At 49.2% G+C, this 23,798-nt stretch overlaps 2 protein-coding genes across 4 annotated transcripts in view; one reads left to right on the forward strand and one right to left on the reverse strand.

Annotated features, from left to right (window-relative positions):
- POGLUT1 (protein O-glucosyltransferase 1) overlaps positions 1 to 13,168 on the reverse strand; it is a 56,880-nt gene extending 43,712 nt beyond the window's left edge. For both annotated transcript variants that reach the window (XM_063956895.1, XM_063956894.1), the window contains exons 1-7: positions 13,022 to 13,168; positions 11,809 to 11,893; positions 10,428 to 10,571; positions 9,156 to 9,291; positions 5,859 to 5,980; positions 5,710 to 5,769; positions 5,536 to 5,635 (exon numbers count right to left, since the gene is read on the reverse strand). In XM_063956895.1, the coding sequence (XP_063812965.1) occupies positions 5,536 to 5,635; positions 5,710 to 5,769; positions 5,859 to 5,980; positions 9,156 to 9,291; positions 10,428 to 10,571; positions 11,809 to 11,893; positions 13,022 to 13,163 (789 nt within the window). In that variant the 5' untranslated portion in view covers positions 13,164 to 13,168. The remainder of the gene's footprint in view (positions 1 to 5,535; positions 5,636 to 5,709; positions 5,770 to 5,858; positions 5,981 to 9,155; positions 9,292 to 10,427; positions 10,572 to 11,808; positions 11,894 to 13,021) is intronic.
- LOC135050403 (vang-like protein 1) overlaps positions 13,157 to 23,798 on the forward strand; it is a 265,602-nt gene continuing 254,960 nt past the window's right edge. The window contains exon 1 of one of the 2 annotated variants that reach the window (XM_063956893.1): positions 13,157 to 13,243. Coding sequence is in view for 1 of the 2 variants with exons in the window: in XM_063956890.1 (XP_063812960.1) it covers positions 13,187 to 13,259 (73 nt within the window). In the remaining variant the exon portion in view is untranslated. Of the gene's footprint in view, positions 13,260 to 23,798 lie in introns of both variants that reach the window. The other variant, XM_063956890.1, reaches the window with a different exon arrangement.

Here is a 23,798-nt window from a genome sequence, read left to right on the forward strand (position 1 = left end):
TAACAGTATGAAATATAACTGAGCCTCTCAACAGATGGCTCAACAATAACCCTTTAGTTAAACAATAACTATATACAAGTATTGCAGACAATCCGCACTTGGGATGGGCGCCCAGCATCCACTACGGACTACGAGAGATAGATTTACCGGTGAGTAAAATCTTATTTTCTCTGACGTCCTAAGTGGATGCTGGGACTCCGTAAGGACCATGGGGATTATACCAAAGCTCCACAACGGGCGGGAGAGTGCGGATGACTCTGCAGCACCGAATGAGCAAACTCTAGGTCCTCCTCAGCCAGGGTATCAAACTTGTAGACTCTTGCAAAAATGTTTGAACCCGACCAAGTAACAGCTCGGCAAATTTGTAAAGCCGAGACCCCTCGGGCAGCCGCCCAAGAAGAGCCCACTTTCCTCGTGGAATGGGCTTTTACAGATTTAGGGTGCGGCAGTCCAGCCGCAGAATGTGCAAGTTGAATCGTGCTACAGATCCAGCGAGCAATAGTCTGCTTAGAAGCAGGAGCACCCAGCTTGTTGGGTGCATACAGGATAAATAGAGAGTCAGTTTTCCTGACTCCAGCCGTCCTGGAAACATATATTTTCAGGGCCCTGACAACGTCTAGCAACTTGGAGTCCTCCAAGTCCCTAGTAGCCGCAGGTACCACAATAGGTTGGTTCACATGAAAAACTGATACCACCTTAGGAAGGAATTGGGAACGAGTCCTCAATTCCGCCTTATCCATATAAAAAATCAGATAAGGGCTTTTGCATGACAAAGCCGCCAATTCTGATACACGCCTGGCCGACGCCAAGGCCAACAGCATGACCACTTTCCACGTGAGGTATTTTAGCTCCACGGATTTAAGTGGCTCAACCCAATGCGACTTCAGGAAATCCAACACCACGTTGAGATCCCACAGTGCCACTGGAGGCACAAACGGGGGCTGACTATGCAGCACTCCCTTAACAAAAGTCTGAACTTCAGGCAGTGAAGCCAGTTCTGTTTTGGAAGAAAATCGATAGAGCCGAAATCTGGACCTTAATGGAACCCAATTTTAGGCCCATAGTCACCCCTGACTGTAGGAAGTGCAGAAATCGACCTAGCTGAAATTCCTCCGTTGGGGCCTTCCTGGCCTCACAGCACGCAACATATTTCCGCCATATGCGGTGATAATGGTTTGCGTTCACTTCTTTCCTAGCTTTAATTAGCGTAGGGATAACTTCCTCCGGAATGCCCTTTTCCTTCAGGATCCGGCGTTCAACCGCCATTCCGTCAAACGCAGCCGCGGTACGTCTTGGAACAGACAGGCCCCCTGCTGCAGCAGGTCCTGTCCGAGCGGCAGGGGCCATGGGTCCTCTGAGATCATTTCTTGGAGTTCTGGGTACCAAGCTCTTCTTGGCCAATCCGGAACAATGAGTATAGTTCTTACTCCTCTCCTTCTTATTATTCTCATTACCCTGGGTATAAGAGGCAGAGAAGGGAACACATACACCGACTGGTACACCCACGGTGTTACCAGAGCGTCCACAGCTATCGCCTGAGGGTCCCTTGACCTGGCGCAATATCTTTTTAGCTTTTTGTTGAGGCGGGACGCCATCATGTCCACCTGTGGCCTTTCCCAACGGTGTACAATCATTTGGAAGACTTCTGGATGAAGTCCCCACTCTCCCGGGTGGAGGTCGTGTCTGCTGAGAAAGTCTGCTTCCCAGTTGTCCACTCCGGGAATGAACACTACTGACAGTGCTAACACATGATTTTCCGCCCATCGGAGAATCCTTGTGGCTTCTGCCATCGCCATCCTGCTTCTTGTGCCGCCCTGTCGGTTTACATGAGCGACCGCCATGATGTTGTCTGACTGGATCAGCACCGGCCGGTGTTGAAGCGGGGTCTAGCCTGACTTAGGGCATTGTAAATGGCCCTTAGTTCCAGAATATTTATGTGTAGGGAAGTCTCCTGACTTTTCCATAGTCCTTGGAAGTTTCTTCCCTGTGTGACTGCCCCCCAGCCTCGAAGGCTGGCATCCGTGGTCACCAGGACCCAGTCCTGTATGCCGAATCTGCGGCCCTCTCGAAGATGAACACTCTGCAGCCACCACAACAGCGACACCCTGGCCCTTGGAGACAGGGTTATCCGCCGATGCATCTGAAGATGCGACCCGGACCACTTGCCCAACAGATCCCACTGGAAGATCCTTGCATGGAACCTGCCGAATGGAATTTCTTCGTAAGAAGCTACCATCTTTCCCAGGGCTCGCGTGCATTGATGCACCGACACCTGTATTTGTATTAGGAGGTCTCTGACTAGAGATGACAACTCCTTGGCCTTCTCCTCCGGGAGAAACCCTTTTTCCTGTTCTGTGTCCAGAACCATACCCAGGAACAGTAGACGCGTCGTAGGAACCAGCTGCGACTTTGGAATATTCAGAATCCAGCCGTGCTGTTGTAGCACTTCCCGAGATACTGCTACTCCGACGAACAACTGCTCCCTGGACCTCGTCTTTATAAGGAGATCGTCCAAGTACGGGATAATTATTTCGGCCATTACCTTGGTAAATACCCTCGGTGCCGGGGACAGACCAACGGCAACGTCTGGAATTGGTAATGACAATCCTGTACCACAATTTTGAGGTACACCTGGTGAAGAGGGTAAATAGGGACATGCAGGTAAGCATCCTTGATGTCCAGTGATACCATGAAATTCTCCAGGCTTGCAATAATCGCCCTGAGCGATTCCATTTTGAACTTGAACCTTCGTATATAAGTGTTCAAGGATTTCAATTTTAGAATGGGTCTCACCGAACCGTCTGGTTTCGGTACCCCAAACATTTTGGAATAGTAACCCCGGCCTTGTTGAAGGAGGGGTCCCTTGATTTCACCTGCTGGAAGTACAGCTTGTGAATTGCCGCCAGTACTACCTCCCTTTCTCCGAGGGCAGCAGGCAAGGCTGATGTGAGGTAACGGCGAGGGGGAGTCGCCTCGAACTCCAGCCTGTATCCCTGTGATACTACTTGCAGAACCTAGGGATCCACCTGTGGGCAAGCCCACTGGTCCCTGAAGTTCCAGAGACGCGCCCCTACCGCACCTGTCTCCACCTGTGGAGCCCCAACATCATGCGGTGGACTCAGATGAAGCGGGGGAAGATTTTTGATCCTGGGAACTGGCTGTCTGGTGCAGCTTTTTCCTTCTTCCCTTGTCTCTGTGCAGAAAGGAAGCGCCTTTGACCCGCTTGCTTTTCTGAAGCCGAAAGGACTGTACCTGAAAATACGGTGCTTTCTTAGGCTGTGAGGAAACCTGAGGTAAAAAAATTTCTTCCCAGCTGTTGCTGTGGATACGAGGTCCCAGAGACCATCCCCAAACAATTCCTCACCCTTATAAGGCAGAATCTCCATGTGCCTTTTAAAGTCAGCATCACCTGTCCACTGCCGGGTCTCTAATACCCTCCTGGCAGAATGGACATTGTCTTAATTCTGGATGCCAGCCGGCAAATATCCCTCTGTGCATCCCTCATATATAAGACGACGTCTTTAATATGCTCTATGTTGGCACCATATTCTCCCTGTCTAGGGTATTAATATTATCTGACAGGGTATCAGACCCTGCTGCAGCAGCACTATTCATGCTGAGGCAATTGCAGGTCTCAGTATAGTACCTGAGTGTGTATATACAGACTTCAGGATAGCCTCCTGCTTTTTATCAGCAGGCTCCTTCAAAGTGGCCGTATCCTAAGACGGCAGTGCCACCTTTTTTGACAAACGTGTGAGCGCCTTATCCACCCTAGGGGATATCTCCCAATGTGACCTATCCTCTGGCGGGAAAGGGTACGCCATCAGTAACTTTTTAGAAATTACCAGTTTCTTATCGGGGGAACCCACGCTACTTTACACACTTCATTCATTCATCTGATGGGGGAACAAAACACTGGCTGCTTTTTCTCCCCAAAAATAAAACCCCTTTTATGTGGTACTTGGGTTCATGTCAGAAATGTGTAACACATTTTTCATTGCCGAGATCATGCAACGGATGTTCCTAGTGGATTGTGTATATGTCTCAATCTCGTCGACACTGGAGTCAGACTCCGTGTCGATATCTGTGTCTGCCATCTGAGGTAACGGGCGTTTTTTGAGCCCCTGATGGCCTTTGAGACGCCTGGGCAGGCGCGGGCTGAGAAGCCGGCTGTCCCACAGCTGTTACGTCATCTAGCCTTTTATGTAAGGAGTTGACATTGTCGGTTAATACCTTCCACCTATCTATCCACTCTGATGTCGGCCCCACAGGGGGCGACATCCCATTTATCGGCCTCTGCTCCGCCTCCACGTAACCTTCCTCATCCAACATGTCGACACAGCCGTACCGACACACCGCACACACACAGGGAATGCTCTGACTGAGGACAGGACCCCACAAAGTCCTTTGGGGAGACAGAGAGAGAGTATGCCAGCACACACCAGAGCGCTATATAATGCAGGGATTAACACTATAACTGAGTGATTTTTCCCCCAATAGCTGCTTGTATACACATATTGCGCCTAAATTTAGTGCCCCCCCTCTCTTTTTAACCCTTTGAGCCTGAAAACTACAGGGGAGAGCCTGGGGAGCTGTCTTCCAGCTGCACTGTGAAGAAAAAAATGGCGCCAGTGTGCTGAGGGAGATAGCCCCGCCCCTTTTTCGGCTGACTTTTCTCCCGCTTTTTTTATGGATCTCTGGCAGGGGTATTTTTCACATATATAGCCTCTGGGACTATATATTGTGATTTTTTTGCCAGCCAAGGTATTCATATTGCTGCTCAGGGCGCCCCCCCCCCCCAGCGCCCTGCACCCATCAGTGACCGGAGTGTGAGGTGTGCATGAGGAGCAATGGCGCACAGCTGCAGTGCTGTGCGCTACCTTGTTGAAGACCGAAGTCTTTTGCCGCCGATTTCCAGGACCATCTTCATGCTTCTGGCTCTGTAAGGGGGACGGCGGCGCCTAAGAAGCCCAAACTATCTCCAGTCAGGTAGGTTCGCTTCTTCTCCCCTTAGTCCCTCGTAGCAGTGAGTCTGTTGCCAGCAGATCTCACTTATACTTTCTTTTCTAGGAGCTCAGGAGAGCCCCTAGTGTGCATCCAGCTCAGCCGGGCACAAGATTCTAACTGAGGTCTGGAGGAGGGTCATAGTGGGAGGAGCCAGTGCACACCAGGTAGTCCTAAAGCTTTCTTTAGTTGTGCCCAGTCTCCTGCGGAGCCGCTCTTCCCCATGGTCCTTACGGAGTCCCAGCATCCACTTAGGACGTCAGAGAAATAGTGATGAACACCTCCCTGCGCTCCTGGCCTGCTGTATACATGTCATACTGTATCTAGTGTTCGGGGAGGTTTATTAATGCCCTCAGTGTGCCTGAGATACTGCTGTTGCTTGTTAGGACACTAATACAACCTACCGGAGCACTCTCATTACAGTAGGTGACCTCTGTATTCCCTGACAGTCACATCTCATGCATGCTACAAGCCTGGTGCAATCCTGGTCTTGTCCTACCATAGATCTAGGAGGCCCCCAGCCCTCGTTACCTTCTCTGACCTCCACGCTTGGTTCTTGGTGTATTGCGCATCCACCAGATCAGGGCTCTCCCGGGACAGCAGTATCAGGGGGTCCCGCTCAGGGCTTGTCCTAGAGGAAGAGGAAAGAGTCCTAGAGTGAGGTAGACAGGACAGAGACAAGAACCCATGGCCTCCCCAGCTTACCTCGACCCTCGGAAATATCCTTTAGGCATTTTCTTCTCCCAGGGCCAGACATCAGCTGCCCTAAAAATAAGAAAGACATTGTCACCTGATGCAGAGAAATTGACCTCCCCTCCCCCCGAATAACCCGCACACGTGACGGTAAAACGCACTTCTGCAGGTCCTCTCTCATCAGGTCCCAGCGGCCCAGTCCTGTAGGGTATATGGGCCACACTGCAGGCCCTCCCTCCCAAAAGGTCCAGGCAGGGTACATGATGTCCTTATAATCTGCAGTCTGGGCACAGAGCAGAGACACGTTAGTCACACATGAGGCCCTTATGAGGTGCAATGATCCCAGGGATGCGGTGCGTCTTTATGGAACGCCGGACTTGCCCGTTCCTCAGCACTCTACCTCCCGACTTGCCCGTTCCTCAGCACTCCATCCCCATTTCTCAACACTCAACCTCACGACTTGCCCGTTCCTTTGCACTCCCCACTCCCGACTGGTATCCGTTCACATGGTCGACCATGTTATGGTCGACAGTCATTAGGTCGACCACTATTGGTCGACATGGACACATGGTCGACACAGGAAAATGGTCGACACATGAAAAGGTTGACATGAGTTTTTTAACTTTTTTTTCTTTTGGGGAACTTTTCCATACTTTACGATCCACATGGACTACGATTGGAACGGTAAAGTGTGCCGAGCGAAGCGTTAGCGGAGCGAAGGCACCATGCCCGAAGCATGGCGAGCGAAGCGAGCCATGCGAGGGGACGCGGTGCACTAATTGGGGTTCCCAGTCACTTTACGCAAAAAACGACACAAAAAAAGTTAAAAAACTCATGTCGACCTTTCATGTGTCGACCATGTGTCCATGTCGACCAATAGTGGTCGACCTAATGACTGTCGACCATAACATGGTCGACCATTCATACCGGAACCCTCCCGACTAGCCCGTTCCTCAGCACTCCACCTCACGACTTTCCCGTTCCTTAGCACTCCCCCCTCCAGACTTGCCCGTTCCTCAGCACTCCACCCCCCCGACTTGCACGTTCCTCAGCACTCCACCCCCCCGACTTGCCCGTTCCTCAGCACTCCATCCCCATTTCCCCGTTTCTCAACACTCCACCTCACGACTTGCCCGTTCCTTAGCACTTCACCCCCCCGACTTGCCCGTTCCTCAGCACTCCCCCCTCCCGACTTGCCCGTTCCTCAGTACTCCCCCCTTCCGACTTGCCCGTTCCTCAGCACTCCAATGCCCGACTTGCCCGTTCCTCAGCACACCATCCCCATTTCTCCGTTTCTCAACACTCCACCTCACGACTTGCCCGTTCCTTAGCACTCCCGACTAGCCCGTTCCTCAGCACTCCACCCCCAGACTTGCCCGTTCCTCAGCACTCCAACGCCCGACTTGCCCGTTCCTCAGCACTCCAATGCCCGACTTGCCCGTTCCTCAGCACACCATCCCCATTTCTCCGTTTCTCAACACTCCACCTCACGACTTGCCCGTTCCTTAGCACTCCCGACTAGCCCGTTCCTCAGCACTCCACCCCCAGACTTGCCCGTTCCTCAGCACTCCAACGCCCGACTTGCCCGTTCCTCAGCACTCCACCCCCCCGACTTGCCTGTTCCTCAGCACTCCACCCCACCGACTTGCCCGTTCCTCAGCACTCCCATGCCCGACTTGCCCATTCCTCAGCACTCCACCGTCATGAATCAATCCATTCCCTACGGATTTGATCATCCTCAGCAGAGCACCCCTTTCCAGCACTCTGACTCCTGACATGTCTTTTTCGGCACTCTAACTCCTCACTACCTCGTCTCACCCCTTCCTCAACACTCTACGCTCCAACTCACCAATCCTCAGGACCCCACTCCCTCTAATCACTCCTTTCCTCAGCACTCTACCCCTTGACCAGTCCCATCCACAGTTGACTACTGTTAAAACGTGCTTGGTATTTAACTCTCCCCACTCATACTGCTCTTCGTTTTACGGGCCTAATTCAGACATGATCGCTTTTGTGCGAAATGGCACAGCGGCCTATTATCGAATGACTGCGCATGCGTATGCACCGCAATGCATAGGCGCCTCGCCAAACAGCAACAGGAAGGTGCGAAAATGTCGATTGCAAGGTGATTGACAGGAAGCAGGCGCTTGGGGGTGGTAACTGACCGTTTTCAGGGAGTGTCAGGAAAAACGCAGGCGTTCCGAAGCGTTTTCAGGGCGGGTGTGTGACGTCAGCTCCGGCCCCGATCAGCCTGTGTGTATCGCACTGGAGGAGTAAGTCCTGGGCTACACACACTGTACAGACTGGAGAAATCATCAGATGGTGAGTGAGTTGCGAACGGATTTGCAGCTGTCCGTTGTGTGGCGGAATTTTTTGAACGGCGTACACATGCATTCGCACACTTGCACGGGGCGGGTTTTCACTCTCTATGGGCGGCGGCTATCTGATCGAAGACTGCTGCAAAAACGCTCAGCAACGATCAGGTCTGAATCGGGCCCTAATACCACACAACTTGCCCAGTCTTTAGCATCATCTGATTAGTCCCATCCTCAGGTTTACACACCACACCTCGTCTCATACTCCGGTCTACACACCACGCCTCATCTCATACTCTGGTCTACACACCACGCCTCGTCTCATACTCTGGTCTACACACCACGCCTCGTCTCATACTCTGGTCTACAAACCACACCTCGTCCCATACTCTGGTCTACACACCACGCCTCATCTCATACTCTGGTCTACACACCACGCCTCATCTCATACTCTGGTCTACAAACCACACCTCGTCTCATACTCTGGTCTACACACCACGCCTCATCTCATACTCTGGTCTACACACCACGCCTCGTCTCATACTCCGGTCTACACGCCACGCCTCGTACTCCGGTCTACACGCCTCGTCTCGTCACGTACTGTGGACTACACACCAAACCCCGTACTCAGGTCTACATACCACGCTTTGCTTCGTACTCTGGTCTACACACCGCACCTCGTATCATACTCTGGGCTACATAACATGCCTCGTCTCGTACTCGGGTCTACACACTACGCCTCGTCTCGTACTCCGGACTACACACCACACCTCATCTCATACTAAGGACTACACACCACACCCCGTACTCCGGTCTACATACCACGCTTTGCTTCGTACTCTGGTCTACACACCACGCCTCGTCTCATACTGTGGACTACACACCACACCCCGTACTCCGGTCTACATACCACGCTTTGCTTCGTACTCTGGTCTACACACCACGCCTCGTCTCATACTGTGGACTACACACCACACTTCGTACTCCGGTCTACACACCACACCTCGTCTCGTACTCCGGTCTACACACCACGCCTCATCTCATACTCCGGTCTACACACCGCAAGTTGCCCAGTTAATAGATCTCCACCACCCAACTACTCTCATCCTCAAATGTACAACCCACACTCTCCCAGATGCTCACCTTGCTGAAGGAGAAGACTGGAATGACTGGTGTCATCCACTGAGGAACCTGGGGATAATCTCGCACATTTATCAAGATCTCCATATCTGGCAAATGTGGCAGAAGCTGAAGCAGGAAGTGCTCCACCCCGCTACAGCTATGGACATATAACACATGAAACAGATGGTCTTAGTAACATTAACATGGGAAAAATACAGTACTTCTACATTACAGCGCACCTGCGTCTCTCTGCGCCATCTCTCCTGACGCCGGCTGTGGCGTGTACTTCTACATTACAGCGCATACCAGCGTCTCTCTGCGCCATCTCTCCTGACGCAGGCTACGGTGTGTACTTCTACATTACAGCGCGCACCTGCGTCTCTCTGCGCCATCTCTCCTGACGCCGGATGCGGAGTGTACTTCTACATTACAGCACGCACCTGCATCTCTCTGCGCCATCTCTCCTGACGCCGGCTGTGGCGTGTACTTCTACATTACAGCGCACACTCGTCTCTCTGCGCCATCTCTCCTGACGCCGGCTGTGGCGTGTACTTCCTCATTACAGCACGCACTCGTCTCTCTGCGCCATCTCTCCTGACGCCGGCTGTGGCGTGTACTTCTACATTACAGCGCGCACTCGTCTCTCTGCGCCATCTCGCCTGACGCCGGCTGTGGTGTGTACTTCTACATTACAGAGCGCACTCGTCTCTCTGCGCCATCTCTCCTGACGCAGGCTACGGTGTGGACTTCTACATTACAGCGCGCACTCGTCTCTCTGCGCCATCTCTCCTGACGCCGGCTGTGGCGTGTACTTCTACATTACAGCGCGCACTCGTCTCTCTGCGCCATCTCTCCTGACGCAGGCTACGGTGTGTACTTATACATTACAGCGCATACCAGCGTCTCTCTGTGCCATCTCTCCTGACGCAGGCTACGGTGTATACTTCTATATCACAGCGCGCACCTGCGTCTCTCTGCGCCATCTCTCCTGACGCCGGCTACGGTGTGGACTTCTACATTACAGCGCGTACCTGCGTCTCTCTGCGCCATCTCTCCTGACGCAGGCTGCGGTGTGGACTTCTACATTACAGCGCAGCTGCGTGTCTCTGCGCCATCTCTCCTGACGCCGGCTGTGGAGTGTACTTCTACATTACAGCGCAGCTGCGTCTCTCTGCGCCATCTCTCCTGACGCCGGCTACGGTGTGGACTTATACATTACAGCGCGCACCTGCGTCTATCACACATTAGGAGACATTGATATAACAGTAGCTCTGGTATTTGGTGACAGCGTACCGTGCCGGGAACATGCACTCCTCCTCTCTGTACAACCGGTGGCTGATGATTTGGTAATGTGTCCCCAACTTGCGGCTGAGAACATTTGTCATTAGATCCCGAGAGATTCCAGAAGTAAATGGTGCTAGGTCCTGCTGGATAGCCCTAGTGGGTGGCAACAGGAGATCCGTGTCACTACAAAGATATCAGTCCAGGACGAGTGGAGGGATGGACACACAAGCAGAGTGGGGGCCCCACAAGGCAGTCAGCAGAGTGAGGGGCACACCGGGCAGTCAGCAGAGTGGGAGGCACACCGGGCAGTCAGCAGAGTGGGGGGCACACCGGGCAGTCAGCAGAGTGGTGAGCACACACCAAGCAGTCAGCAGAGTGGGGGGCACACCGGGCAGTCAGCAGCATGGGGGGCACACACCGGGCAGTCAGCAGAGTGGGGGGCACACACCGGGCAGTCAGCAGAGTAGTGGGCACACCGGGCAGTCACCAGAGTGGGGGGCACACCGGGCAGTCACCAGAGTGGGGGGCACATCGGGCAGTCAGCAGAGTGGGGGGCACACCGGGCAGTCAGCAGAGTGGGGGGCACACCGGGCAGTCAGCAGAGTGGGGGGCACACACCGGGCAGCCAGCAGAGTGGGGGGCACACACCGGGCAGTCAGCAGAGTGGGGGGCACACCGGGCAGTCAGCGGAGTAGGGGGCACACACCGGGCAGTCACCAGAGTGGGGGGCACACCGGGCAGTCAGCAGAGTGGGGGGCACACACCGGGCAGTCAGCAGAGTAGGGGGCACACACCGGGCAGTCACCAGAGTGGGGGGCACACCGGGCAGTCAGCAGAGTGGGGGGCAGTCAGCAGAGTGGGGGGCACACACCGGGCAGTCAGCAGAGTGGGGGGCACACCGGGCAGTCAGCAGAGTGGGGGGCACACCGGGCAGTCAGTAGAGTGGGGGGCACACCGGGCAGTCAGCAGAGTGGGGGGCACACCGGGCAGTCAGTAGAGTGAGGGGCACACCGGCCAGTCAGCAGAGTGAGGGGCACACCGGCCAGTCAGCAGAGTGGGGGCACACCGGGCAGTGAGCAGAGTGGGGGGCACACCGGGCAGTCAGCAGAGTGGGGGGCACACCGGCCAGTCAGCAGAGTGGGGGGCACACCGGCCAGTCAGCAGAGTGGGGGCACACCGGGCAGTGAGCAGAGTGGGGGGGGGGCACACCGGGCAGTCAGCAGAGTGGGGGGCACACCGGGCAGTCAGCAGAGTGGGGGGCACACCGGGCCGTCAGCAGAGTGGGGGCACACCGGGCAGTCAGCAGAGTGGGGGGGCACACCGGGCAGTCAGCAGAGTGGGGGAAGGTAACATGATGTTAGAAGATAAGAGGGGTCTGGGACCCTCATACCAGTCGTAGCAGGCGTCATTGTGACATGACGTGTGACTTTGGACTCTCTTGTGGATACGATTCAGATATTGGTGCCAACGTGTGTCTGACATGGAGAGAATGTAAAGCGTAGTTATACAGAAGTGGTCTCTGGCTGATTCATCATTACAGCACTCCACAAAGTAACAAGTGGATGTAAAACACACAACTAAAAGACTATATGTAGCCAAGTGACCCACATACTATACAGAGACCATCCTAGTGTTCCACATACTATACAGAGATCATCCTAGTGACTTACATACCATAAAGAGACCAACCTAGTGGTCCACATACTATACAGAGCTCACCCTAGTGATCTACATACTATACAGAGATCACCCTAGTGACCCACATACTATACAGATACCATCCTAGTGGTCCACATACTATAAAGAGCTCACCCTAGTGATCTACATACTATACAGAGATCACCCTAGTGACCCACATAATATACAGAGACCATCCTAGTGATCCACATACTATACAGATATCATCCTAGTGACCCACATACTATACAGATATCACCCTAGTGACCCACGTACCATACAGAGGTCACCCTAGTGACCCACATACCATACAGAGCTCATCCTAGTGACCCACATACTATACAGAGCTCATCCTAGTTACCCACATACTATACAGAGCTCATCCTAGTGACCCACATACTATACAGATATCACCCTAGTGACCCACGTACCATACGGAGGTCACCCTAGTGACCCACATACCATACAGAGCTCATCCTAGTGACCCACATACTATACAGAGCTCATCCTAGTGACCCACATACTATACAGAGCTCATCCTAGTGACGCACATACTATACAGAGCTCACCCTAGTGAACTAATATATATATATATACATACACACCCTCCAACTGTACCGTTTTGGCAGGTACAGAAACTTTTTTTAATGGTCGGTACCGATTTTTGGCTCTCCTAACTTCCATTGACAGTATTTACCCGTGACCACGCCCCTTTCCGAATATGTGTAAAATGTTGGAGGGTATATATATATATATATATATATATATATATATATATATATATATATATATATATATAGAGCGATCACCAAGGAATGCAGGGGGAGCCTAGTAACAACGATATGATAAATGGGGAGCCGCAAACAGCACTGGGGGGCATCCTGGTGACCCAGTGCCCCATGGCTCATTTACCGTCCCGCACTCACCCTCCCGCTCCCCCGCACTCAGGATCCCAGGGAGCACAGCCCCGAGGACCAGTATCAGCAACATCTCTCTGACATCCACTAGTCGCGTCTGGCTGCCAGACTCGATCCGTGTGATCGTCTCTAGCAATGCCACAACCAACATGGCGACCAAAGGTGCCGCACGGCATGCAGGGATATGTAGTTCTTCATTGGGACAGTAACGCGGGAAACGGGAGGAGTCAGGTTCAGTCAGAGATCAGTAATATATACAATACCATATAATATATACCCCATATAATATACATGTGTGCTAATATACAACCATTTAAATCATGTGTAATAATATACCACCATTTAGTATAGCGATCATGTGTAATAATATACCACCGTATAAGGGTGGTCATTCCGTCCGAGTTGATCGCTCGCTGCCGTTATAAGCAGAATAGCGATAAGGCTAAAAATGGGCGATTCTGCTCAGGCGTATGGGCCGCAGGCCGCACGCGCTAAGTATTTTCACACAAAACTGCAATTTTACACAGGGCCGAGTGACGCTTTTCAGTCGCACTGCTGATCGGTGAGTGATTGACAGGAAAGGGGCGTTTCTGGGCGGAAACTGAGCGTTTTCCGGGAGTGTGCTAAAAAACGCAGGCGTGCGAGACGAAAACGCAGGAGTGGCTGGAGAAACGGAGTGGCTGGCCGAACGCATGGCATGTTTGTGACGTCAAACCAGGAACTAAACAGTCTGCAGTGATCGCAGTGTAGGAGTAGGTCTGGAGCTACTCAGAAACTGCAAGAAAATATGTAATAGCAGAACTGCGAACCTTTCGTTCGCTATTCTGCTAAACTAAGATACACTCCCAGAGGGCGGCGGCCTAGCGTGTGCAATGCTGCTAAAAGCAGCTAGCGAGCGATCAACTCGGAATGAGGGCCAGTATACAGATCATGTGTAATAATATACCACCGTATAATATACAGATCATATGTAATAATATACCACCGTATAATATACAGATCATGTGTAATAATATACCACCGTATAATATACAGATCATGTGTAATAATATACCACCGTATAATATACAGATCATGTGTAATAATATACCACCGTATAATATACAGATCATGTTGATAAAGCTAATGATTTATCTTATAACATTCACTATATATTGGTAAGAGACTCAGTACGCAATGGGCGTACGGGGTACCGTAATGGTACGCACTTAGCGTAGCAGACGCTAGGCCGTGGTCGAGACGCACGAGCGGCACGTTCGCTCACGGCTTACGCTGGGTATCGAGCACGCTATAGGCGGCCCGAGCACCGTAATGCTACGCTACTAGCGTAGCGGACACTGTGTCCACGAGAGGAACACGAGCGGCGCAGACGCTCACAGGATGACACACAGTAAACCTTGTATGCAACACACTGAAAGGCTAAGCCTAGATTGTAAACCTTGGTCTTGTAATGTTAACACAATGTAACGCTGATTAACCTCTATTACATAAAAGCTGATTGAGCGATTGAGACGCTCAGAAACCCTCTATACTAGCTAGAGAAACACAGACACCTTGCTGAGGTTCCAACACCTTTACTAACGAGGTTTAGCTATGTAAAAAGGGGAAAACAGTTAACAGCTTATACACTACAGCACTAACATAAAACACCTAAACAGAATAACTGGACATAAATATACAATAGCGTCTTAATCCTAAACAATAACAGTGAGAGAGAGAGAGAGTATGGCAAATACAGACAGAGAATAAGTTGGTCACAGAGAACTTACACACTGGGGAATGATCGCTAGCGCAGTCCTGGAACCAGCTCTCTAGTTAGTCGATGATGAAAACCTTTGTGGAGAGAAGACTGAGCTGGCCCAGACTGGCTGTTCTTATATACACAAAGTACAGTACACTACAAAGGGCCCTACAATCTTATTGTTCATTGGACACAGGAATCTGTCTTCGCATTATAACCAAAGGTCATAGGTTGATTCGAACAGGTGGGCTGTGACTATTTCAAACTGCTCAGGTGGGAGGGAATCTCAGGTTTCCCGTCGCATGGATAATGAACTGCAAATTCAGTAAATGTCCATAAACTTCTTATAAACATAACTATACGCAGGAGCGATTAATCTCTTTCAAACCAACACCGGAATGTTACTAATAATATACTCTTCCGTTGCATACTAAACACCACTGCTCAAAACCTGTCTGACCCTTCGTATCATGTAAAGAGGGATCTCTCTGTCCATGAACCGGTTACACTAAACAAACTTACTGATATTATTAAGGGGACCATAACCTATAAAATACACTATTTAGATTAACTATGTAACGATCAAGTCGCCCGCCAGACGCACACAAACTCTACCGTAAATGCGCATACCACGCGCCTGAGCGCACGACCGTGGAGGCGCCGTCACACAACTGCGAATATGCGCACGCACGGGAGAGAATGAGCACGTGCAGCGGGCAAGCGCATGGGGTTAGTACAAGGCATCATAGGTCGCTATATTTTTCGACTTTGACAGTCCACCCTTTGGCAGTCACCAATAACTGCCACTTCCTAAACAATTCAAACAGAAAAATATATGTCATCATGTAAATACCTTTTTATGATTGGGTAAGGGAGGAGAGGAGAAGGTGAGAAAGATATGACCTAGTGAGATAGTAGAAGCGTGTGTGTATGAATCCATGTCTGAGGGGTCATGTATCATCGTGCCGTACGTGTTTTAAATCAAGCTTCGAGGTATTGCGAAGTATACATTTGAATCCTTCTTATCCCGTATTATGGGTCTGTGGATGGGCTGTCAAACTCTACCGAGCTCTTATCGGCTTTTGGTTGTAACAAATGGGGTGCACATTAGTTGATGATACATGAAGGGGGAGAATATGTGGATGCTAATATGTGAGAATCACCTGTCGACTATGTGAGATACTACCTGGAGGTTGTAGAGATGAAGATAAGAAACAATCGTTATAAATGCAGTCGTAAACTATGTGAGTTTAAATAAACAGTCGCCGATTGAGGTCTTGTCTGATGTAAATGTTGTCTGATGTCTCTCGGTGCTTTTGTTGTAAATGGCGAACAAAAGCTGTTCCAGTGTCCATAAAATTACAGTCTCTAAAGTTTTGGGTTTTTTCCGTAGATAGTTAAAGTCACTAAAAGTATTGGGTGTCTGTGACACAGTTCATCAATGGTCTGTATAAAAGAGGTTGTCAAATTCTTCTTCCAAATGGATGTCTTTGTGCCTTGGAGGAAAACAAAGGAGAAACGGGTGAAAGAAACGGACCGTAGAATCACATTTTCATCACAACATTGTCTCTATCGTTGGGTCATAAATCAGATTAGTTGTTGTTATTACAGTGTCCTCGCTCCTCAGACTCATCACTCTGGTGCTACCTTTACACTTCGTTAAAGTCTGAACGCATCTAAATATCAGACCAACCAATATGACGACTCCCAGAATACACAAGAGAAATTTCCCTACATCTATTATAATACCTTGGGCCCATTCTCCTAAACCAGAGAACCAATTTCGTGGGTTCAACCATGACACCCAACTGGTCAGCTCATTACCCACAGCAGCGAGTGTGAGATTGTGTTTCCTTCGAAACTCCCACTTTAATTGCAAAATATCATCCATCTTTTGGTCTATGACCTCGGCCGGGTCCTCAGTGCTGTTTGTAATATACGTGCAGCACTTTACTCCATATTGAGTTGCCAGGGTAACACAATACCCGCCTGTCACTGCTGTAAGATAATTGAGAATCATCCTATGCTGAACCAGCTCTGTTTTGTAGGCTTGTAACTCTCTCCCAGTGTACCTGAATGTGTCGTCATACATTTCGGTGATATTGTCTAACAAGTTTGCTAGCGCAGATATGTATCTATAATTTATCACTCCTCTGGCGGTACGAGTGATATCTAACGCGAGTAGGAATTGAATCCCGGTGGATTCATGGATTAGATCAGAGGCCGGATGCTCTGTCCTCTCTATCAGGTGCCGTTTAACGACGTGCTCGTAATGAGTGTGAGTATAAGGAGCTTGGGCACCACGGTGAATATCTTGTTTCATTTTGATATGGGATACAGTCATTACTTCAGGCAGTACTTTTCCAATGTAACACAATCCCTCTGAGTTTGGGGCAAGCCACTTATACGCCTTCCTCCCGCATATGAAATATGCATCATCGGGGAGAACATATGGGACGGAGTATGACATAACCATGTTACAAACTTTCCATGTGAAATCTCCTAACCCTAATTCTCCCATCTGTCTAGTACACGTATCCGATTGTACGATATGTGCACAGTATCCTGGTGATACTTCTCCAACTCGCATGGTCCTACTTCCTAGAGTGTACCTATACCAGAAATATTTTCCACTGTTGGCTATCCGGCGTATAAGCTCTGTGTCTATGGGCATTCTATCGGCTCTATATGAAAATGTCATGGTTTGATTACTCCATGACACTTCCCAATTTCCCGGCTTTCGGGGATTGGAAATGTTAAAGCATACTAAGGACTTATCCACATGATATTGGTGGAGCTTCAAACTAGGAGGACTAGAGATATTAAACCTCTTGTCCACCGGCCTCCCACCACTTAACTCAAGTACCTCTCCTACAGTTAAAGGGAATGGTACTAGTCCTGATTTGCTATGACCTTGAGGTACTTGAGAGCATACCCAACAGTCTGTCTGGTTTAACACTTTACCCACTAAGGAGTGATAGTCACTCAATGGATGCCGGTCCATGTGGATATTAAAACTGGACTGACATTTCTTGATGCACCCATCCTCAACTATATTGTCACAATGCCTACAGATGCAGTTCTCTTCAGCTAACAATCCTTCACAATTCCTTCTATTGTCAATGCTACCAGATCGTTTTCTGATACTCGCCTTTACTCGGTGATTATGTTGCTCTTGGAAAGTTACGCCTCCATCCTGGTCATCAGAACCCATTCCAGATCCTTTCTCGACCTCCATGGTACTCTCACCGAAACAGACTGCTCTGGTCAACATCATGGTCAACAGGAAAATCCGGATCACAGTCTCTTGGGGCAAGTCCATCTTACAGGAGGAGAAGGAGAAATTTGTAATGGGGGTACAAAAAATAATTGAGGGGAAAGAAAAATGTTACGATGCTTTTGTCCTCTAGTCTTGTTGTTCTTCTTGCTCTGTTGTCATCTTAAAGGTGCTGTCTCTCAATCTTCCAAACGAACATTCCGGTGATACAACATTCCTTCCAAATCTGCGATCTTTCTGTAAGGAGCAAAAATCTTGCATTACCATTTGTCTAACTGATGTGTGACATACCATCTGTAAAGCATGAGAACATGAGAGAGAAGAGAAAAAAAACAAACGAGAGAGAGAACAATTCATATATATGTTACATAAAACAACAAACAAAAAAACATTGTCAGATTTTCCGTTCACCATCAGGCTGTCACACCATCACATCCATTGGTATCTTTGCGCAGTCTCCCCCACCAGTATTTCCACACTTCACCCTTTTGTGCCTGGCCAGGACACACCGAAGTCGGTAGGTCACACTGGGGTTAGGTAGACTTCTGCAAAGACCAAGTAGCTATGTGATGTTTGAGTTCTGCCGATGAACGTCAGAGATGGGGAAAAAGAAACATTTACAGATAAATTACAAAGTTTACCCGGCCGTTCCTGTGTCTACAAGGAACTGACCTCCCAATATCATTAACTGTAACCTCAGGCTTACTGTCACGACTAATGATCGACTTTACTGACTGCACATTACAGGTGCGGCCCAAAATTCTTCCTATATGATCCCTGATTACAATTTCATGTATCATGACTTTGCTCATGTTTTTGTCTAGGGGGTTGATATACCTTTTGTGGATCTTTAAACCTACAACTTCGTGCAAAATGACCTTCCTTCTGGCAATTATCACATCTTATCACCTTTGACTTACCCACAGGGATCTGAGGCTTCTTACCTCCCTGTGCTTCCCTGTTTCTTTGGATATCATGGTCATGTCGTTGTCTAGGGGGTTGATATGACTTTTGTATATTTCTTGATCTACAATCTCTTGCAAAATGCCCCTCTTTGTGACAATGATAACAAACTATCACATTTGAATTTCTCACAGGGGTTTGGGGCTTAAGCTGGTGTGGCTTCGTTGTCAGGGCTTGTCTACTGATTGTCATTTGCTTACTGCCCTGTGACTCCAGGTGTCTTTTGATGTTCCATTCATGGTCAATAGCAGACTCTCTCAAAACAGCCACCGAGACACCTCTCCAGTTAGGTAGAGAGGTCTGTACCCTTGTTCTCAACACTTCCTGTAAACCATCCATTAATACCTTAACCGCTATATCTCTATGCTGTGCATTTTTCCCAATGTCCGTGATCCCAGTGTCTCTAGCTATTGCTCGCAGTGCTCGATTGAAATAATTAGAAGTACTTTCCCCCTCACTTTGTCTTATGGAGAAGATTTTTTTCCACTCGACAACGGCTGGGAAATATACTCCTAACTGTCGGTTGATCTGCTTAATGCATTCCTGATTGTGTTCCTCCGTACGAGGTACTTCTGTGTCTAATTTACAATCAGTAATAAATTTCGCAGGGTCAACACTGGAGGGCAAACATGCCCTCAGCACTGTCCGCCAATCTTTGTTGGTGGGTTCTGTGGAGTTTCCTAGTTCTTTAATAAACCTCTGACATGCAACTAGATCTTTCCTAGGATCAGGGAATTCAGACATAATTGCTCTCAATTCTGTCCGGGACCAGGGACGGCGCATTGCACTGTCCCTGGCGGGAATGATTCCCTGAGTGTCAGTCTTCCCATTGGGGACTGTGATCACCCTGACAGGATTAAATTCAACCACATCATCTTGTGTTGGTTCTACAATATGAGATACATTTGTTTGTGCGTGATATATAACACCGTACGTACCTGTGGACACGACCTCACCTGACCCTCCGTTAGGGGGTTTGACTACTGCCTTTACCGATTGGGTCGCGTCCACCTGGATGTCTTGTATGATGGCTGCTGGAAAAGGTGCCGACATCGTGCTGGGCTCACTTTCTTGCTTGTAATCCTGAGGGAAGTTTAACATGGGGTGCAACTTGCACGGGTTAACAGTTGTACATTTAACAGTTTTACTTTTATCATTGTTACATTTGTTACAATTATTCTTATCATCAATATTACAGTTACTAAGTGCATGTTTATCATACACCAGTGTGCCATTCTCTGTAACCACTTTCTCTCTTGTTGCCATATTTTTCTAACCAAAGTGAGAGTCAGCTGTGTAAGCTAATCCTCCTTGCATTTCACTTTCCCGTTGCCATAACTGTAAACAATCATAATGTCGGATCCGCCTCTTCGCGAACTTAATTAGACATATCCTTTTCTTTAAACTTTGTAACACCTTGGGACTAAAACTGCCTACCCGTGGGAACTTTTCCCCGTCATGCACAGTCATTCTTTCCCATTCATTGAAAACCTTTGTGTGTGATTCATCTCGGACCTCCTGGTCTGTATCACGGTATCCGGACTCCAGGTCGACAGCACAAAGGTCGACACACCTTAGGTCGACGCCAATTGGTCGACACACCTTAGGTCGACATGGACAAAAGGTCGACAGGAACAAGGTCGACATGGAAAAAGGTCGACATGAGTTTTTCACAATTTTTTTCTTTTTTTGAACCTTTTCATACTTTACCGTTCCAATCGTAGTCCACGTGGATCGTTAAGTGTGCCGAGCGAAGCGAAGCGGAGCGAAGGCACCATGCCCGAAGCATGGCGAGCGAAGCGAGCCATGCGAGGGGACGCGGTGCACTAATTGGGGTTCCCGGTCACTCTACGAAGAAAACGACACCAAAAAAACATAAAAAACTCATGTCGACCTTTTTCCATGTCGACCTTGTTCATGTCGACCTTTTGTCCATGTCGACCTTTTGTCCATGTCGACCTAAGGTGTGTCGACCAATTGGCGTCGACCTAAGGTGTGTCGACCTTTGTGCTGTCGACCCTCAGTCCCAGACCCCTGTATCACACGTTATATACCTTGCCGACCTTATGGGCCGGTTTACTAAATCAACCTGAACCAAGGTTGATCGCCCCCTACCTGAACAACTGGCCCCCATCTTTGCAGGTGTTGCTTTCACTACCTCTGACCTTCAAATCAGGGTCTTCAGCGAACCCTTACAAAAACCAAGATGTCCGGGGTAGGCCGACGGTGAAAGTTTACAGAGTACCTTCACACACTCGCCCACGTCGACCAATACGCCCACACACTGCCTTAGCGCTGGCGTACTCAACCTAGGGCCCCTGCGACCTGAACCTCTATTTACTGGAACGTGTGGGTGTGATCCGAAGAGCACTTACCCTTCCCAGTAAATATCAGTTGCTGGAGAGTTCCTGAGTGACCAGCAAACCTCCCTTAAAATAAAAAAAAATTACACAAATCACGTTAGAATGTACAAATAGCGTTTATGACCCCTCTCATACGCAAACGGTACTGGGTCAAGTTACAAACTAATGCACACAATTACATGCGGTACAATCGTACTGCACATAAGCAACTAATCTTATGTGCGGAACGACCAACGGAATCGAAAATTACGGCTGCGAATTCCTTCAGCCAGAGCTTGATGGCCTATATGGGTACCGCACCAACCCTCCTGGGGTTGTGCTTCTTGACTTTATCTTATAGCGGACTTCCTAGTCTGCTGCACCTAGACCTCCTGGTCTGTCTCTGGACCTCCTGGTCCGTGACCTCCTGGTCTGTCTACAGTAGACCTCCTAATCTGCTATACTCTAATGCTCTTATTTCAATATTTAACAAGGGATGCCTCCCAAGCCACCACGCGCTGTCACTTTCACGGATGTACCTCTACGAGAACTCAATTTCTAGGTTCCAACCAAAATGAGAAACTTATATATATATGCACACACTCTTTCACCTCATATACTCTTTACTTTCGTTTCTGTACAGAAATCCCTTTCATTGGGGTCAATTCTATTCGGCAACTAAAGAATAGCGCCGGGAATTAGCTCCCGACGCTATTCAATTCAGCTAAAGTTAAGTCGGCGATGTCCCGTTCTCGCCGACTTAACAGGTAGTTTTGTCGGGAGAATGGGCATTCTCCGACTTAACTACCCGGCGCGAGGCTGATTCCCGACAGAATCAGCCTCGCGCCGGCCGCGAGGCAGCACTTTTGTCGGGTTTATTCTCTCATCCCCCGGGGATGAGAGAAGAATTCCCGACAATTGCGGGCAACTAGTAGCAGAATTGAATAGCGTCGGGAGCTAATTCCCGGCGCTATTCTTTAGTTGCCGAATAGAATTGACCCCATTCAGTATCGCAGTCTAGTCCCAGAGGAGTTGCAACTAGAGAAGGATTTTAAATTTTGGACACTGAGATTAACTTGCGCTATTATCGCGTTGCTTCCGTATCGCCTACTAAAACAATACTATCGTGTGATTTGTATTACGTGGGCGTACCCATACGCTCCATTGCGTAATATACGCTACGTGTGTAAGCCCTTGCGTCGCGTACGCTTGTCCCGCCCTTTGTTAGGGACACGTGTACACAGGCCAGACACGTCCACAGTAACACAAGTAACACGTTTCTATCAATGCAAATGATATTTAACTGTAATCATTTACAGAGCACCACACAGAACTTCCTTGTATCTTAGGCAAAGCCGTGTGCGTGTTTTACAAATTACTTCCTTACGTATTATTTTATACTTTTAACTACCAATAGCAACAAATCTTTCTCAGCACGTTATCAATGATAAATGGCAAACAGGAAGGCGAGATGTGAAAATACCAATGAAAATACAGGTGTGTGCTTGTGTTGCGTATGCAATGTGTACTAAACAGAAATAAACAGTTTTAAAAGACAATAGCGTACTGTTCTTACCTTCCGGTTCCGGATTCCACCAGCACTCCTACAACGTAGCGATGCAGACGCTTATCTAGTCAGCACTACCGTATCCCCCACCACCAACACGGATACGAAGGGATACTACCTTCCCGCCCTTTGCTGAAAGATAAAGTCTGCTAGTGTTCGCTAGAGCGGATATGTGGAGGACGGACGAGCCGCCAATTGATAAAGCTAATTATTTATCTTATAACATTCACTATATATTGGTAAAAGACTCAGTACGCAATGGGCGTACAGGGTACCGTAATGGTACGCACTTAGCGTAGCAGACGCTAAGTCGTGGTCGAGACGCACGAGCGGCACGTTCGCTCACGGCTTACGCTGGGTATCGAGCACGCTATAGGCGGCCCGAGCACCGTAATGCTACGCTACTAGCGTAGCGAACGCTGTGTCCACGAGAGGAACACGAGCGGCGCAGATGCTCACAGGATGACACACAGTAAACCTTGTATGCAACACACTGAAAGGCTAAGCCTAGATTGTAAACCTTGGTCTTGTAATGTTAACACAATGTAACGCTGATTAACCTCTATTACATAAAAGCTGATTGAGCGATTGAGACGCTCAGAAACCCTCTATACTAGCTAGAGAAACACAGACACCTTGCTGAGGTTCCAACACCTTTACTAACGAGGTTTAGCTATGTAAAAAGGGGAAAACAGTTAACAGCTTATACACTACAGCACTAACATAAAACACCTAAACAGAATAACTGGACATGAATATACAATAGCGTCTTAATCCTAAACAATAACAGTGAGAGAGAGAGTATGGCAAATACAGACAGAGAATAAGTTGGTCACAGAGAACTTACACACGTAGGGAATGATCGCTAGCGCAGTCCTGGAACCAGCTCTCTAGTT

The sequence above is a fragment of the Pseudophryne corroboree genome, chromosome 2, assembly GCF_028390025.1.
Source record: "Pseudophryne corroboree isolate aPseCor3 chromosome 2, aPseCor3.hap2, whole genome shotgun sequence".
Taxonomy (NCBI): domain Eukaryota; kingdom Metazoa; phylum Chordata; class Amphibia; order Anura; family Myobatrachidae; genus Pseudophryne; species Pseudophryne corroboree.